Genomic DNA, 19,467 nt, shown 5'->3' on the forward strand with positions numbered 1-19,467 from the left:
GTGGGGTTCAGGTGAGACATTGAAATTGGGGCATTGTCATGGGCCATCCACTTTGAAGCTATCTGAAGAAGAAAAATGAAGAAATGCCAGAAGATTGAGTGCTGGGAAAGGGAGGGGGTTGGTCAACTGTGCACGTAATTGATTATAATAAATCAGGTTGATTGAGGTCTATACACTGCTACTGATCTGTAATTATAACCCCGATGAGAAAGTTTGTTAATTATAATGTGAATGTATTGTATGTTATAAATATAAATGTACATTCTGCCAGTGTTGATTTGTGTTAAGTTGGGGATTTTACATTGAGTGATTGACATTCCTCAGTGATTCATATTGGTTCTTTCTAAATTTGGGTTGGATAATTAAATTGGTGTTTTAATTATGATTTGGAAACTGAATGTTTTTTTTTTAAATGACTGATTTTAGTAAGTTTTGTATGATAACTATATGAGTGGAGCAATGAATGTATGTATGGATTGATTGTTGTTATACTAATGATGACACGGGTAAAGAAGTTGTGTACTATGTTGAGACTATTCTCAGCATGCCGTGGTGAATGGAGGGGTGAACTCTGATCCGGAGTGAAACTGATCCTAATCTATTTGATTTATAACCATTGCCAAATTGCAATTTTTGATGATAATACTTAGGAACTATAATGGCACAGAGTTCATAGGCGTTGCTTTTTACATAGTGGAATCGTGATGCTTGTCCTGGGTCATGTTCATTAGGCACTAAACAGAGGAAATGTCTTTAAAACCTTGTAATTCTTTTTAAAAGGTAAGCGAATTCTCAAAATGGGGGAATGTCATAAATTACATTTTACTTGATTTGTCTGATATGAATAGTTAGCAATCAATACTTAAGTAGTAGGACATTCCTGTTCTGTTTAATAATGCGTTTCTATAAAAGAGGTGGTTCTCACTCTAGCTTCCTGCAGTTAGTCTGGGCGTATGGTCAAGAAAAATAGGTTTTGCTAGAAATAGCCTGAGCTGACAATGACTTGGTGATCACACACCTTCCGGGTTGGAGCGAGCGGTCGCATCCACACTTCGGTCCGCAGGTAGTATAACTTTTATTACATTTCATTATAGTACAACGGTTTGATTTGTCTAATCTTAGCAATTTCTTCTTAGCTAGTTACATAGCAGTCTCTGTATCAAAGATAATTGCGTAATTATTGTATTTCGTCGTCCTAACGTAGGCTACACTGCTATCTGCCCAAGCAGCTAGCCAGCTAGCAAACGTCCACCGTCTACCGTATAGCAGCACTGTAGAAACTATTACACTCAACTGAACGACTTGATTAGTGTAGTGTTAGCTAGCTACATAGTTGTCTTTGCTGTCTTCGTATTCAAGATAATTGTGTAGTTTAGAGTGTGTAGTCTTAGAGTGATTATCTTAATTTACCGAGGTTAGCTAGCCAGCTATTTGTCGTCCTTAACGTAGGAGGTGACACTGCTAGCTAGCCAACAGCTAGCCAACGTCTTCCTAATAGAACTCAACAACCCGGTCGCATTCCGCTTCGCTCCACAGGTAGTATCACATTTTCATTTCATTTCATTACAGTACAACGGTTTGATTTGTTTGATCGTAGCTAGCTACATAGCTAGCTACATAGCCGTCTTTGTATCAAAGATAATTGTGTAGTCTAGAGCGATTTTCTAGGTTAGCTAGCCAGCTATTGTCGTTCTTTTAACGCAACGTAAAGTAATCAACACTGCTAGCTAGCCAGCTAGCCCCCGAATAGCAGCACTGTAGAAACTATTACACTCAACGGAACGACTTGATTAGTGTAGTGTCAACAACGCAGCCACTGCCAGCTAGCCTACTTCAGCAGTACTGTATCATTTTAATCATTTTAGTCAATAAGATTCTTGCTACGTAAGCTTAACTTTCTGAACATTCGAGACGTGTAGTCCACTTGTCATTCCAATCTCCTTTGCATTAGCGTAGCCTCTTCTGTAGCCTGTCAACTATGTGTCTGTCTATCCCTGTTCTCTCCTCTCTGCACAGACCATACAAACGCTCCACACCGCGTGGCCGCGGCCACCCTAATCTGGTGGTCCCAGCGCGCACGACCCACGTGGAGTTCCAGGTCTCCGGTAGCCTCTGGAACTGCCGATCTGCGGCAAACAGGGCAGAGTTCATCTCAGCCTATGCCTCCCTCCAGTCCCTCGACTTCTTGGCACTGACGGAAACATGGATCACCACAGATAACACTGCCACTCCTACTGCCATCTCTTCGTCCGCCCACGTGTTCTCGCACACCCCGAGAGCTTCTGGTCAGCGGGGTGGTGGCACCGGGATCCTCATCTCTCCCAAGTGGTCATTCTCTCTTTCTCCCCTTACCCATCTGTCTATCGCCTCCTTTGAATTCCATGCTGTCACAGTTACCAGCCCTTTCAAGCTTAACATCCTTATCATTTATCGCCCTCCAGGTTCCCTCGGAGAGTTCATCAATGAGCTTGATGCCTTGATAAGCTCCTTTCCTGAGGACGGCTCACCTCTCACAGTTCTGGGCGACTTTAACCTCCCCACGTCTACCTTTGACTCATTCCTCTCTGCCTCCTTCTTTCCACTCCTCTCCTCTTTTGACCTCACCCTCTCACCTTCCCCCCCTACTCACAAGGCAGGCAATACGCTCGACCTCATCTTTACTAGATGCTGTTCTTCCACTAACCTCATTGCAACTCCCCTCCAAGTCTCCGACCACTACCTTGTATCCTTTTCCCTCTCGCTCTCATCCAACACTGCCCCTACTCGGATGGTATCGCGCCGTCCCAACCTTCGCTCTCTCTCCCCCGCTACTCTCTCCTCTTCCATCCTATCATCTCTTCCCTCTGCTCAAACCTTCTCCAACCTATCTCCTGATTCTGCCTCCTCAACCCTCCTCTCCTCCCTTTCTGCATCCTTTGACTCTATGCCCCCTATCCTCCAGGCCGGCTCGGTCCTCCCCTCCCGCTCCGTGGCTCGACGACTCATTGCGAGCTCACAGAACAGGGCTCCGGGCAGCCGAGCGGAAATGGAGGAAAACTCGCCTCCCTGCGGACCTGGCATCCTTTCGCTCCCTCTCTACATTTTCCTCTTCTGTCTCTGCTGCTAAAGCCACTTTCTACCACTCTAAATTTCAAGCTTCTGTCTCTAACCCTAGGAAGCTCTTTGCCACCTTCTCCTCCCTCCTGAATCCTCCTCCCCCTCCTCCCTCTCTGCAGATGACTTCGTCAACCATTTAGAAAAGGTCGACGACATCCGATCCTCGTTTGCTAAGTCAAACGACACCGCTGGTTCTGCTCACACTGCCCTACCCTGTGCTCTGACCTCTTTCTCCCCTCTCTCTCCAGATGAAATCTCGCGTCTTGTGACGGCCGGCCGCCCAACAACCTGCCCGCTTGACCCTATCCCCTCCTCTTCTCCAGACCATTTCCGGAGACCTTCTCCCTTACCTCACCTCGCTCATCAACTCATCCCTGACCGCTGGCTACGTCCCTTCCGTCTTCAAGAGAGCGAGAGTTGCACCCCTTCTGAAAAAACCTACACTCGATCCCTCCGATGTCAACAATTACAGACCAGTATCCCTTCTTTCTTTTCTCTCCAAAACTCTTGAACGTGCCGTCCTTGGCCAGCTCTCCCGCTATCTCTCTCTGAATGACCTTCTTGATCCAAATCAGTCAGGTTTCAAGACTAGTCATTCAACTGAGACTGCTCTTCTCTGTATCACGGAGGCGCTCCGCACTGCTAAAGCTAACTCTCTCTCCTCTGCTCTCATCCTTCTAGATCTATCGGCTGCCTTCGATACTGTGAACCATCAGATCCTCCTCTCCACCCTCTCCGAGTTGGGCATCTCCGGCGCGGCCCACGCTTGGATTGCGTCCTACCTGACAGGTTGCTCCTACCAGGTGGCGTGGCGAGAATCTGTCTCCTCACCATGCGCTCTCACCACTGGTGTCCCCCAGGGCTCTGTTCTAGGCCCTCTCCTATTCTCGCTATACACCAAGTCACTTGGCTCTGTCATAACCTCACATGGTCTCTCCCATCATTGCTATGCAGACGACACACAATTAATCTTCTCCTTTCCCCCTTCTGATGACCAGGTGGCGAATCGCATCTCTGCATATCTGGCAGACATATCAGTGTGGATGACGGATCACCACCTCAAGCTGAACCTCGGCAAGACGGAGCTGCTCTTCCTCCCGGGGAAGGACTGCCCGTTCCATGATCTCGCCATCACGGTTGACAACTCCATTGTGTCCTCCTCCCAAAGCGCTAAGAACCTTGGCGTGATCCTGGACAACACCCTGTCGTTCTCAACTAACATCAAGGCGGTGGCCCGTTCCTGTAGGTTCATGCTCTACAACATCCGCAGAGTACGACCCTGCCTCACACAGGAAGCGGCGCAGGTCCTAATCCAGGCACTTGTCATCTCCCGTCTGGATTACTGCAACTCGCTGTTGGCTGGGCTCCCTGCCTGTGCCATTAAACCCCTACAACTCATCCAGAACGCCGCAGCCCGTCTGGTGTTCAACCTTCCCAAGTTCTCTCATGTCACCCCGCTCCTCCGCTCTCTCCACTGGCTTCCAGTTGAAGCTCGTATCCGCTACAAGACCATGGTGCTTGCCTACGGAGCTGTGAGGGGAACGGCACCTCAGTACCTCCAGGCTCTGATCAGGCCCTACACCCAAACAAGGGCACTGCGTTCATCCACCTCTGGCCTGCTCGCCTCCCTACCACTGAGGAAGTACAGTTCCCGCTCAGCCCAGTCAAAACTGTTCGCTGCTCTGGCCCCCCAATGGTGGAACAAACTCCCTCACGACGCCAGGACAGCGGAGTCAATCACCACCTTCCGGAGACACCCGAAACCCCACCTCTTTAAGGAATACCTAGGATAGGATAAAGTAATCCTTCTCACCCCCCTTTAAGATTTAGATGCACTATTGTAAAGTGACTGTTCCACTGGAGGTCATAAGGTGAATGCACCAATTTGTAAGTCGCTCTGGATAGGAGCGTCTGCTAAATGACTTAAATGTAAATGTTAAATGTGATTAAAAACCTGTAGCGTGTGTGAACTGAGAGCCTGGGAGAGTTTAGAACAATGCCTCATTGTCCAATCTTCCTGGCATCTGGGAAACTAAGGAAGTCAAACAACATCCCATGCAGATAACCAGGAGATGGACCAAGGTGGCTTATGGGGAGGTTAGAACTAGTCTGAGTAAGCATTTTTAGGTCCTATATAAGATAAGTTTGTAAATAGCCCACCCATTTTCACCTACCTCATCACCACAGTTTTTATTTATTTACTTTTCTGCTCTTTTGCACACCAATATCTCTACCTGTACATGATCATCTGATCATTTATCACTCGTGTTAATCTGCAATATTGTAATTATTCGCCTACCTCCTCATGCCTTTTGCACACATTGTATATAGACTCCCCTTTTTTTCTGTGTTATTAACTTGTTTACTCCATGTGTAACTCTGTTGTCTGTTCACACTGCTATGCTTTAGCTTGGCCAGGTCGCAGTTGCAAATGAGAACTTGTTCTCAAACTAGCCTACCTGGTTAAATAAAGGTGAAATAAAAAATAAAAAAAACATTTTCAGTTAGGCTGCTCATCCCAATAGTGAAGACTGTAGAGTTGTCCGGTTTCATTATTGCAAAAATGTATCAATATTTAAATAAAGATGGTTTGAAGATATGACAAAGTCTCTCACTTGAATTGCATATTCCACCAGTGTTCCAGTTCCAACCAATATCCAGCAACTTCACACAGTCATTGAAGACGAGTGAGACAACATTCCACAGGCCACAATCAACAGCCTGATCAACTCTATGCGAAGGTGTGTCACGCTGCATGAGGCAAGTGGTGGTCACACCAGATACTGACTGGTTTTCTGATCCACGCCCCTACTTTTTTTAAGGTATCTGACCAACAGATGCATATCTAGTTTCCCAGTCATGTGAAATCCATAGATTAGGGCCTCAATTTAATACTTTCAATTAATTGATTCCTTATACGAACTGTAACTCAATCAAATCTTTGAAATTGTTGCATGTTACATTTATATTTTTGTACAGTACAAATTAGATATCCATTTCATTTGTCCAAAAAAATGTGCTAAAAACATGTCTTCATTGTCATTATGGGGTATTGTGTGTAGAGGAGTGAGGAAAAAAAGATTTAATTCATTTTGAATTCAGGATGTAACAAAAAAATGTTGTTCACATTAAAGTTTCTGGTATACATATACTATATAAAATAAAATCTGTCACGTTTTTATTTATTCAAACAGGCAAGTTAGTTTTGAACAAATTCTTATTGACAATGACAGCCTATCCTGGCCAAACCCTCCCCTAACCCGGACAACGCTGGGCAAATTATGTGCCGCTCCATGGGACTGCCGATCACGGCCTGTTGTGATACAGCCGGGATCGAACCCAGGTCTGTAGTGACACCTAGAGCAATGCGATTAAGTGCCTTAGACCGCTGCGCCACTCAGGATCCCTAAACTCACATGCACAGTAAACAGTGAAATTGTTACTTCCATAGTGGAGTCTTTTGTTATGAAATGTAGGAAGCTAGCTAGCTTGCTTGCTAAACAATTAACCATAATCCCAACTAATACCGGGTTGAAAATAACTGGGTACGAGAGAGAGACAAAACTGACTGGGGGGGAGAAAAAAAACAAAAAAACAACAATTTGAACTGTCATCCAACTCGGGAACTCGGGGGGCTTGTCCTACACAGATTGTAAACATATCTTTACCTAGCGAGCCAGCTATCTTTACCTAGCGAGCCAGCCTTCCCCACCATTGTCATCAGAAGACACTATAATGTCTGGATCAATGAAAATGTCAACTAAGTCAGGGGTTTCCTCATTGGCTGATTCATTTTCAGAGTCAGTGAGAGTAAGCATGGCACGACATCCTCTAGAAACTACTCCAACGTTTTTCCCACTGAGCTTTGTCGATAGCGCTATTAACTTCAGGGCAGCAGTGTTGAGAGCAGTATAGCAAACCGTTCAGTTCATGATATCTTTCAAAAAAAGCTATGGAAGACCGGATTATCCACACATACTTAGCAGCTCATGTTATACACAGAAGCATGCTACATGGCAGACCAATCTGAACTAATCTCGACAGCTCCAGCCCATCCATCATCTCAGCCAATCATGGCTGGGAGGAAGGTTCCTGTATTTTTCTGTGGGTAAACCAACTAGGCTCGTTATTTACCCATTTTATTCGTATTAACAGATGGCATACAAGTGTGTTAACCTCTCTGTGATATGTGGGACGCTAGGGTACCACCTGGCCAAAAGCCAGGGGAAATGCAGAGCACCAAATTCAAATAATTTACTATAAAATCAAACTTTCATTAACTTCTTGGTGACGGGGCTGTATTTTCACGTCCGGATGTAATGCCTGCCCAAATTCAAATGCCTGAAGATAAAGATATGCGTATTTTTAGATTTGGATTTGTAAAAAATGTAAAAAACTCTGAAGTTCCTAAAACTGTTTAAAATCATGTCTGTATATAACAGAAGTTATTTAGCAGGCGAAAACAGAGGACAAACCATTCAGATTTTTTAAAATATATTTAAGTCACTCTTTTCAATGAGTTTTCATTGGGAATCCAGATTTCTAAGGGACCTTCTTGGAGTTCCTATCTCTTCCACTGGATGTCAGTCTTTAGAAATTGGTTGAGGTTATTCAGTTGTGCAATGAAGAAGTACGGCCATCTTGAACGAGGGTCACTTGAAGTGTACTGTTAGATCGAGGCGCATGACCAGAAAGCATGCTTCAGTTTATTGTCTTCCTGTATTGAACACAGATCATCCAGTCTTCAATTTTATTGATTATTTACGTAATAAAATACCTAAAGTTGTATTACAAAAGTAGTTTGAAATGTTTTGGCAAAGCTTACAGGTAACTTTTGAGATATTTTGTTGTCACTTTGCACAAGTTGGAACCGGTGTTTTTATGGATAAATAGATTTTTATAGTAATTTATTTGAATTTGGCGCTCTGCATTTGCCCTGTCTTTTGGCCAGGTGGGATACTAGCGTCCCACATATCCCAGAGGTTAAATCATACATGCAAGATATTGGGCATGCATTTCATCCGGATGTGAAAATACTGCCGTCACTAAGGAGTTAACCTCTCTGGGGTAGGTGGGATGCTACCGTCCCACCAGGTCAACATCCGGTGAAATGGCAGGGCTCTAAAATTATAAATAGACCATTCGTAATATTAAACATTTATGTAAATAGATGCATCTTACATCATTTAAAAGATGAACTTCTTGTTAACATGTCTGGGAACAGTCAATGAAATTGCAGGGTGCCAAATTCAATCAACAGAAATCTCATATCAAATTTCTCAAACATACAAGTATTAGGCGCCATTTTAAAGATAAAATTCTCTTTAATCCAGCCACAGTGACGGATTTCAAAAATGCTTTACAGCGAAAGCTCCACAAACAATTATGGTTAGGTCACCATCAAGTCACAGAAAAACACAGCCATTTTTCCAGTCAGAGAGTTGTCGCAAAAAGCAGAAATATAGATCAAGTGAATCACTAACCTTTGATGATCTTCATCAGATGACACTCAAAGGACTTCATATTACACAATACATGTATGTTTTGTTCGATAAAGTGAATATGTATTTCCAAAAATCTCATTTTACTTTGGTGTGTTATGTTCTGTAGTTCCAAAACATGCAGTGATCTTGCAGAGAGCCACATCAATTTACAGAAATACTCATAATAAACATTGATAGATACAACTATTATACATGGAACTTTAGATAAACTTCTCCTTAACCACTTGCTCCTACCTGACACGCAGGCGTCCCATCTAGAGCTCTGGAAATGCAAATGCGCTACGCTAAATGCTAATAGTATTAGTTAAAACTCAAACGTTCATTAAAATACACATGCAGGGTATTGAATTAAAGCTACACTCGTTGTGAATCCAGGCAACAGATTTTTAAAATGCTTTTCGGCGAAAGCATGTAACACCACAAAAGACCCGCAGGGGACGTAAACAAAATAATTAGCATATTCGGCGCTACACAAACCGCACAATAAAATATAAAACATTCATTACCTTTGACCATCTTCTTTGTTGGCACTCCTAGATGTCCCATAATCACTATTGGGTCTTTTTTTCGATTTAAATCGGTCCATATATAGCCTAGATATTGTTCTATGTAGACTGTATGATAAACGAAAAAAATAGCGTTTCATAACGTAACGTCATTTTTTAAAATTCAAAAAGTCGACGATAAACTTTCACAAAACACTTCGAAATACTTTTGTAATGCAACTTTAGGTATTAGTACATGTTAATAAGCGACCAAATTCATCAGGAGGCGATGTAACTTCTATAGGTGTCGTCTTGGAAAAAAACATGGCCGAGAGAGCTCGACCAAAACATCCGGTCGGAGAACGGAGGGAAGGAGTTCCCTTGAACCGGTTAGACCAAGAATCAATTGCGAATCAAATGACAAGACTCTAGACAACGTGTGGTAGCTGTAGGCGCTGAAACCTCGGTCTCATGTAATTCGGTTCACTTTGAACAATTCCTGGAAGTAAGCGCAAGGATATTCATTTCCATTTTCAGTGATCAGGTTTTCCTGCACTATTCGATGAAACTCACGCTCTGTTAAAGTCACAGCCGTGATTTAACCAGTTTTAGAAACGTCAGAGTGTTTGCTATCTACACATACTAATAATATGCATATACTATATTCCTGGCATGAGTAGCAGGGCGCTAAAATGTTGCGCAATTTTTAACAGAATGTTCGAAAAAGTAGAGGGTCGACTTAACAGGTTAATGCAACCGCCGTGTCAGATTTAAAAACAACTTTGTGGAAAAAGCATAATCTGAGTACGGCGCTCAGAGCCCAAACCAGCCAGACATATCCGCCATGTTGGAGTCAACAGAAGTCAGAAATAGCATTATAAATATTCACTTACCTTTGATGATCATCAGAATGCACTCCCAGGAATCCCAGTTCCACAATAAATGTTTGATTTGTTCGATAAAGTTCAACATTTATGTCAAAACATAAATGATGCATGCAGATCTCCTCTAGAGCAGTGATGTTTTGGGGCTGTTGCTGGGCAACAAATACTTTCAACTCCCTCCAAAGATTTTCTATGGGGTTGAGATCTGGAGACTGGCTAGGCCACTCCAGGACCTTGAAATGCTTCTTACGAAGCCACTCCTTTGTTGCCCGGGTGGTGTGTTTGGGATCATTGTCATGCTGAAAAGACCCAGCCACATTTCATCTTCAATGCCCTTGCTGATGGAAGGAAGTTTTCACTCAATCTCACAATACATGGCCCCATTCATTCTTTCCTTTACACGGATCAGTCGTCCTGGTCCCTTTGCAGAAAAACAGCCCCAAAGCATGATGTTTCCACCCCCATGCTTCACAGTAGGTATGGTGTTCTTTGGATGCAACTCAGCATTCTTTGTCCTCCAAACACGACAAGTTGAGTTTTTACCAAAAAGTTATATTTTGGTTTCATCTGACCATATGACATTCTCCCCATCTTCTTCTGGATCATCCAAATGCTCTCTAGCAAACTTCAGACAGGCCTTGACATGTACAGGCTTAAGCAGGGGGACACGTCTGGCACTGCAGGATTTGAGTCCCTGGCGGCGTAGTGTGTTACTGATGGTAGGCTTTGTTAATTTGGTCCCAGCTCTCTGCAGGTCATTCACTAGGTCCCCCCGTGTGGTTCTGGGATTTTTTCTCACCGTTCTTGTGATCATTTTGACCCCACGGGGTGAGATCTTGCGTGGAGCCCCAGATAGAGGGAGATTATCAGTGGTCTTGTATGTCTTCCATTTCCTAATAATTGCTCCCACAGTTGATTTCTTCAAACCAAGCCGCTTACCTATTGCAGATTCAGTCTTCCCAGCCTGGTGCAGGTCTATAATTTTGTTCCTGGTGTCCTTTGACAGCTCTTTGGTCTTGGCCATAGTAGAGTTTGGAGTGTTTGACTGTTTGAGGTTGTGGACAGGTGTCTTTTATACTGATAACAAGTTGGTGCCATTAATACAGGTAACGAGTGGAGGACAGAGGAGCCTCTTAAAGAAGTTACAGGTCTGTGAGAGCCAGAAATCTTGCTTTGTAGGTGACCAAATACTTATTTTCCACCATAATTTACAAATAAATTCATTAAAAACCCTACGATGTGATTCTCAATTTATTTTCTCATTTTGTCTGTCATAGTTGAAGTGTACCTATGATGAAAATTACAGGCCTCATCTTTTTAAGTGGGAGAACTTGCACAATTGGTGGCTGACTAAATACTTTTTTGCCCCCACTGTGTGTGTGGGGGGGGGGGGTTATAATAGCATTTATGTATTTTTATATAGTCATTTGCTTCAAAATTGGGTACATTTGTGTGGGACACCTGGGAGACTTCATGCTCAATGTCATGTAGCTCGCTCATTCTTGAAGTTGTCTGTCTGAAACTTTGCTAAACTATTGTTGCCCTCTTATGTTCTTCATTCAAATTATAACCAATAGGAGTTATAACCAGTATCCTATCTGAATGTTTGGCTGTTCTTGGTCATTTGAAATATGATGCGACAACAAAACTTTTTTCCTTGTATTATCTTCTACCAGATCTATTGTGTTATATTCTCCTACATTCAATTCACATTTCCACACAATTTAGAGTGTTTCCTTTCAAATGATACCAAGAATATGCATATCCTTGCTTCTGGGCCTGAGCTACAAGCAGTTAGATTAGAGTATGTCTTCAGGCGGAAATTGAGAAGGGGGGGGGGGATACCCCGAAGAAGTTACTTGATTCATTCCCTCTTGTATTATCATCCTGTATAAATATATTTTATTTGTAAACATGTTTTTGACAATGACTTTGTCTACGACACTGCAAATATTACAACTAATCATCTCGCCGATGCCCCGTTCTAAAATATCCATTAAATGGTTGAAATTGGCACCCAAGATATAGCCTAGCCAACTGCAATTTAGGTTAATTGACTCATGTTAGCAGTAGGGCAATTCCATGGTAACGAAATCATGCGGACTCAGATTTTTCACTTTACAATGTGTACCAAACGAACAATTGAGTTTAAAAGTTGAACAAACCATAGAAATCCATGCACAATGACTACTTTTAACAATTTCCACAGAAAATTGTATAACACATTTACAGGAAGAACTGTGCAGATACCAAGTTTAGTTTCTGTTACCTAACTGAAATTTCCCATTATCAAATTGTGACTAGCTTTATCAATTGAACTGAAGCTTGCAAATCTTTTGTCTTGTCTGTACAAAAATACCTGTCTGCATTGTGTTGCTAAATAATCAATTTTTCAGCCCAGCGTTTACTTAAATTTATATGAATCTCTTTGCCTAAAAGTGGATAACATGTGGTTTTTGATGTGTTCTTGAATATTGGCAAAAAAATTATACAGGAAAGAGAACAGAGAGAAATCACATCCCCATGTTATTATTTCAAGGGACAGTTAATGGGGTCACCATCCATCTGTGATATGCCTCCATCTCACAGGCCTTTTAGCAGTGGTGTATTGGGAAAAGGCTGCCTTTCAGAGATCTATTCTCCACCACAGTGTGAAAATAGGCCTGGCCATCATCCTGCTGTTTCTGATGCCGGCTAAAGGCAGTACACAAACAACCTTAGAACCATATTAGGAACACAAGCATTTCTCTACACCTGCGATAACATCTGCTAAATATGTGTGTGTGACCAAACATTTTTTTTTTAAATGTTGTAGTCTGAATTCAGTCTTCTGCTCTTGGTGACCATATGCGACCCGTTTCAAGAAACTAGGCGTAATTTCGCATGTCACTACTTTCCAACATGGTGGAGATTTCTCTGGCTGGTTTGGGCTCTGAGCGCCGTTCTAAGATGATGCTTTTTCCGTAAAGTTTTTTTAAAATCTGACACAGCGGTTGCATTAAGGAGAAGTGTATCTAAAGTTCCATGCATAACACTTGAATTTTCAACATTTCTAATGAGTATTTCTGTGAATTCATGTGGCTCTCTGCAATATCACTGCATGTTTTGGAACTACTGAACGTAACGCGCCAATGTAAAATAAGATTTTTGGATATAAATATTAACTTTACCGAACAAAACGTACATTGTGTAACATGAAGTCCTATGAGTGTCATCTGATGAAGATCCTCAAAAGGTTAGTGATTCATTTTCTCCATTTGTGCCTTTTGGGACTCCTCTCTTTGGCTGGACAAATGGCTGGGTTTTTCAGTGAGTTGTTAGTAACGTAACAATCGTTTGTGAAGCTGTCGCTGTAAAGCATTTTTGGAATCAGACACTGTGGCTGGATTAACGAGAATTTTATCTTTAAAATGGTGCCTAATGGTGCCCGTGGAACGGGGTTCAGGTTAAAGACTGTTCTCGCTGCTTAAGCATGGCAAGCAGTACCGATGCAAGTCTGCAACCAACAGGACCCTGGACAGTTTCTACCCCCATGCCATAAGTCTGCTAACTTCATTGACCCTTTTAGTATAAACTTTTTTTTGTATAAACTGACTCATCATATGCTGCTGCTGTTAACAATCTAACTTTATTCCTAGAAATATGCACATACAGTGCATTGGGGTAGTTCAGAGCCCCTGACTTTTTCCTCATTTTGTTACGTTACAGCCTTATTCCAAAATGAATTAAATACATACAAATTCTCAACCTACACACAATACCCCATAATGACAAAGTGAAAAACATTGTTTTAATTTTTTTAAATTAAAAACATTTAAACCAAGAAACAAACATTAAATTAGAAAAGTATTCAGACCCTTTGCTATGAGACTCGAAATTGAGCTCAGGTGCATCCTGTTTCCATTAAATCATCCTTGAGATGTTTCTACACCTGTGGTAAATTCAATTGATTTGACATGATTTGGAAAGGCACACACCTGTCTATATAAGGGCCCAAAGTTGATGTCAGAACAAAAACGAAGTAATGAGGTCGAAGGAGTTGTCAGTACATTTCCGAGACCGGATTGCGTCGATGCACAGTTCTAGTGAAGGGTACCAAAAATGTTTGCTGCATTGAAGGTGCCCAAGAACACAGTGGCTTCCATTCTGAAATGTAATAATAATAATAAATGCCATTTAGCAGACGCTTTTATCCAAAGCGACTTACAGTCATGTGTGCATACATTCTACGTATGGGTGGTCCCGGGGATCGAACCCACTATCCTGGCGTTACAAACGCCATGCTCTACCAACTGTAAGAAATCTAAAGGACTCTCAGACCATGAGAAACAAGATTGTCTGGTCTGATGAAGCCAAGATTGAACTCTTTGGCCTGAATGCCAAGCGTCACATCTGGAAGAAACCTGGCACCACAGTGAAGCATGGTGGTGGCAGCATCATGCTGTGGGGATGTTTTTTTCAGCGGCAGGGACTGGAAGACGAGTCAGGATCGAGAGAAAGATTAACAGAGCAAAGTAGAGATCCTTCATGAAAACCTGCTCCAGAGCGCTCAGGACCTCAGACTGAGGGCGAAGGTTCACCTTCCAACAGGACAACGACCCTAAGTACACAGCCAAGACAAGGCAGGAGTGGCTTCAGGACAAGTCTCTGAATCTCCTTGAGTGGCCCAGCCAGAGCACGGACTTGAACCCGATCGAACATCTCTGGAGATACTGAAAACAGCAGTGCAGTGACACTCCCCATCCAACCTGATAGAGCTTGAGAAGCTCTGCAGAGAAGAATGTGAGAAAATCCCCAAATACAGGTGTGACAAGCTTATAGCATCATACCAAAGAAGCCTTGATTGGAATTGCTGCAAAGGTGTTTCAACAGAGTAACGGGTCTGAATACTTATGTAAATGTGATGTTTTATTTTTAATACATTTTCAAACATTTCTAAAACCTGTTTTTGCTTTGTCATTACGGAGTATTGTGTGTCGATTGATCAGGGAAAAACCATTTAATCAATTTGATAAGACTAATGTAGCAAAATGTGTAAGAAGTCAAGGGGTCTGAATTATTTCCCAAATGCACTGTATCTACCTCCATTACCTCATACCCCTGCACAGACTCGTTACTGTATATAGCCAAGTTATCATTATTCACTGTCTTTTATTAAGTGTTTACCTTCTGTTTTTTTTAAATGCTATGCATTGGGAAAGGCCGTAAGTAGCATGTCACTGCCCATGGTAGTCTACATCAGGGTTTCCCCAACTCTGTCCTGCCCCCACCCACCAGTGCACTTTTTGTTTTTTGCCCTAGTGTAACATTTACATTACATTTAAGTCATTTAGCAGACGCTCTTATCCAGAGCGACTTACAAATTGGTGCATTCACCTTATGACATCCAGTGGGACAGTCACTTAACAATAGTGCATCTAAAACTTAGGGGGGGTGGGGTGAGAGGGATTACTTATCCTATCCTAGGTATTCCTTAAAGAGGTGGGGTTTCAGGTGTCTCCGGAAGGTGGTGATTGACTCCGCTGTCCTGGCGTATAGCTTCCGTCCCTCTCCTCGCCCCTACCTGGGCTCGAACCAGGGACCGTCTGCACACATCAACAACTGCCTCCCACGAAGCATCGTTGCCCATCGCGCCACAAAAGCCACAACCCTTGCAGAGCAAGGGGGATCCACTACTTCAAGGTCTCAGAGCAAGTGAGGTCACAGATTTGATACGCTATTAGCGCGCACCACCACTAGCTAGCCATTTCACATCAGTTACACTAGCATGACAACTGATTTAAATAATCAAAGCTTGATTATGAGTTTGTTATGAGTCAGTTGTGTAGTGCTAGGGATGAGTCAGTTGTGTAGTGCTAGGGTGAAAACCAAAAACATGATATCTAATGACTACCAGCAGCAGGCCTGCAACAAAGATTGTTTATAATGTTTATTTCACTAGGTAGGCCAGTTGAGAACAAGTTCTCATTTACAACTGCCCAAGATAAAGCAAAGCAGTGCGACAAAAACAGTTAAACTTACAGTCAACAACACAATAAGGGGAAAAAATATATGTACAGTGATAACTAGACCAAAGCTTGTAATTCCCAACAGGAACAAATGAGTCAGTGGGCAGAACAAGCAATAGCTATATCCTATTGGCGCATTCTAATCTGAATCTGCATATTCTGTAAGAGAATGCCTACTCTGAGGTGACCGTGTGCAATACCTCAGTTCACCTTCACACGCCTAAAACAGCACACTTTTATTTTTATTTTGCAAAGAGTGAAGTCTACAAAACTTAGTCCGTTCTGTTTATAACATATTCTAGTTTTGGGAACAGAACTGTATTGAGATTAAAATGTTTAATTGAGTAGATTTGCTGAATGTCGGTCAAAATCCATCTCGTTCCATCTTCTCCCACTGCACGCCAGTTGGCTTCCTCACTACCATATTTGGTAGTGAGTGGAAACGCCAACCGGATGCGTCACATTTGTACATCCAGTGAAACATCGGTCTCAATGTTATCTGTGCCTTCAGCCTCACGTGATTACGTCTTAGTGGGATAATTAACATTTGTCAATCTATAACTCCATCTTCCTAGCAATAATTTCCACACCACAAACCAATACAATTAGTTAGCGCCATAGTTACAATTCCAATGACATACAATCTTCTGTACATTATAGAGTAAAAGGCGTTGATTTCGTGACACGCTATATTTTCCTATCGCACGGTTATTCATTCTGTCAGGAGCAGTCAGCTGATTTGGCTATGCTAGCTAGTTAGCCTACTTTGCCTTTACCTTTAGCTAGCTAGCTTATGTTCGCACAACGCTTGATGATGAAAAAATATAGTAAATAGTTAAACACATAGTTATATTTATAAGTGTACGCTAATATTAAACTGGTCGATTACACTTTTACATAACAGACAAGCAAAGATTATAAATGGGACTGTTGCAAAACAACTCCGCACACAGGTTTAAGCATTTTACTTATGTCGCTGCAGTGACAGTCGGTTCAATGGTAAAGCAAAATGTATTTTATATCGAATATTTCACATACACTAAGTATTTGTTTTCGCGCAAACAATCCAGTAGTTAGCAAGCTATGGAGAACCAAGCATATGGCTAGGTAGCTAGCTACGTACTCAGCCTTGGTTGAGAGATGTAGTTTCTGGTCACAGCTTGTGTGTGTGTCCTTGCCGCAGCAGGACCGTTGATGTCCATTGTCCTGTTTCCCACCAAGGTTGTCATACTTAAATAAACGAAACCCTCTACCTGAACTACAGTATAGCTGGTGTGCTAAGGGTAACAACTAAAAGATACTGGTAACAAGCTAGCTATTTCTGTATGGTATTAAATGACACTGCGGCGGCTAGTCATATGACATTGGAAGGCACGACAGAGGGCGCGTTCACATGATCATTGCGGGTGCCTGCGCGCGCCTCTCTTATCACAGGCACATTTTTTTTAAATAAACTCAACATAGTGTATATGGGATACAGACCGATCCTGCACTAAATAATGATATTAACACGACTCACAACCGAAGAATTGGAGGTAATTTTTAAACGCACACTTGATAGATTTTATAATGCCAAATTAAAATGTGATTATCTATAATCGAACCAAAATATAAACGCAACATGAAAAAATGTCAAAGATGTTACTGAGTCACAGCTCATATAAGGAAATCAGTCAATTGAAATTAATTCATTAGTCCCTAACTAATTTCACACGACTGGGCAGGGGTGCAGCCATGGGTGGGCCTTGGCGGACTTAGCGGGCGGGCCCACTCACTTGGGAGGCAGGCCCAACCAATCAGAATGAGTCTTTCCCCACAAAAACACTATGGACTTTTTAGGTGAGTGCTGAGCCATCCTGAGATAAGCAGTGGCCCCTTTTTACACCCACAAAAACACTTTATTACAGACAGAAATATCCCCCCCAACCCCAAATGTGGTTTTGACTGTTGGACCTACTGCCAAATTCTCAAAAATTATGTTGGGAGGCAGCTTTTGTTTTAGGAACTGAACATTACATTCTCTGGCAACAGCTCTGGTGGACATTCCTGCAGTCAGCATGCCAATTGCAAGCTCCCTCAGAACTTGAGACATCTATGCATTGTGTTGTGTGAAAAACTGCACATTTTAATGTAGCCTTCTATTGTCCCCAGTGCAAGGTGCACCTGTGTAATGATCATACTGTTTAATCAGCTTCTTGATATGCCACACCTGTCAGTTGGATGGATTATCTTGGCAAAGGAGAAATGATCACTAACAGGGATGTAAACACATTTGTGCACAAAATTTGAGAGAAATAAGATTTTTGTGCATACGGATTTATTTTAGCTCATTAAACATGGGATCAAAACTTTACATGTTGCGTTTATATTTTTGTTCAGTTTAGGCTGTCTTTTCCAGCACCTATGGGGATTACATTTTGGTATGGTATCAAGAAATTGACATTCTCCCAGCATGCCCATAGCCGTGGGATGTAGGGATGTGCAGGGTGCTGCAGCACCCCCATGAAATTATTATTATTTGAATTGTATTGTTGTTATTATTTTCTTCACAAAAGTAGTCCACTGGTCCTTTACTAGTCCTGTACTAGAGGACCAATATAGCCGTCTGTAGAGCGAGCCCCCCAAAAATTCAGCACCCCGCCCTCTATGAGCATGTCCACCTTTTAGCTATAGTGGTACTTGCATGGCCAACCTGCCCATTAGACAAGATTAGGCTGCCGCCTATGACGAGGGGGGCATCTTCCAAGCTAAACTGACCAATACGCACCTCCAACAACACATAAACCCTCACACAATTCTGCTCAAAAACAAAGAAAATGTATATCAATCAGTGGCATTTGGGCCTTTTAGGTGAGTGCTGAGCCGCCCTGTGATAAGCAGTGCCCACTAAGCAGGTGCGAAAAATAACGCTTGTCCATTCCCAGTGCGCCTCTCCAGGTTGGAGAGACGCGTCGCACCAGCAACATTCCATCAAAAAATAATCTAACATAAATCATGTAGAAAATATACTGTACCCTAAGGTATAAATACTTTGTGTTCTTTCTATGTTCTACAGGCTGTAGATAAAGTGTATGACAATGTAATAAGACATCATTTGTACAACCTGCACATTTCTCTGATCAAATAGCCTAACAGGCTGACTAATTTATTGCTAAATAAATTTAGAAATCTATGTTGTTCAATAATTGCACACACACTGCTCTCGTGCGCCAATGAGGAGTCTGCGTTACCGAAGGGCTAAAATAGAAGTCAGTTCTATTTCTGATGCAGATTGCGCTGCAAGTCCTGCCTCTCCCATCTCCTCATTGGTTTATAGGAGCAGGTACCCATGTGTCATCTCCTCATTGGTTATACCCACGTGGGTGACTGAAAGACGAACGAGGTCGGTGGCGGTAGCAACTAATTAATGAAAGTTGCCAATCGCAATATAAAGTCCAGAGAAGAAAAAGCCTAGAAGGAGGAGAGATGACTAGAAACAATTCGGTTGACC

At 42.4% G+C, this 19,467-nt stretch overlaps 1 protein-coding gene across 1 annotated transcript in view; it reads right to left on the minus strand.

Moving 5' to 3' along the window:
- LOC124038222 (V-type proton ATPase subunit B, brain isoform-like) overlaps positions 1-17,370 on the minus strand; it is a 59,179-nt gene extending 41,809 nt beyond the window's left edge. Inside the window, exon 1 of the mRNA XM_046353816.1 lies at positions 17,101-17,370. Coding sequence (XP_046209772.1) covers positions 17,101-17,206 — 106 coding nt within the window. The 5' untranslated portion in view covers positions 17,207-17,370. The remainder of the gene's footprint in view (positions 1-17,100) is intronic.
- Positions 17,371-19,467: the final 2,097 nt, after the last annotated feature.

Source organism: Oncorhynchus gorbuscha, linkage group LG06, assembly GCF_021184085.1.
Source record: "Oncorhynchus gorbuscha isolate QuinsamMale2020 ecotype Even-year linkage group LG06, OgorEven_v1.0, whole genome shotgun sequence".
NCBI lineage: Eukaryota > Metazoa > Chordata > Actinopteri > Salmoniformes > Salmonidae > Oncorhynchus > Oncorhynchus gorbuscha.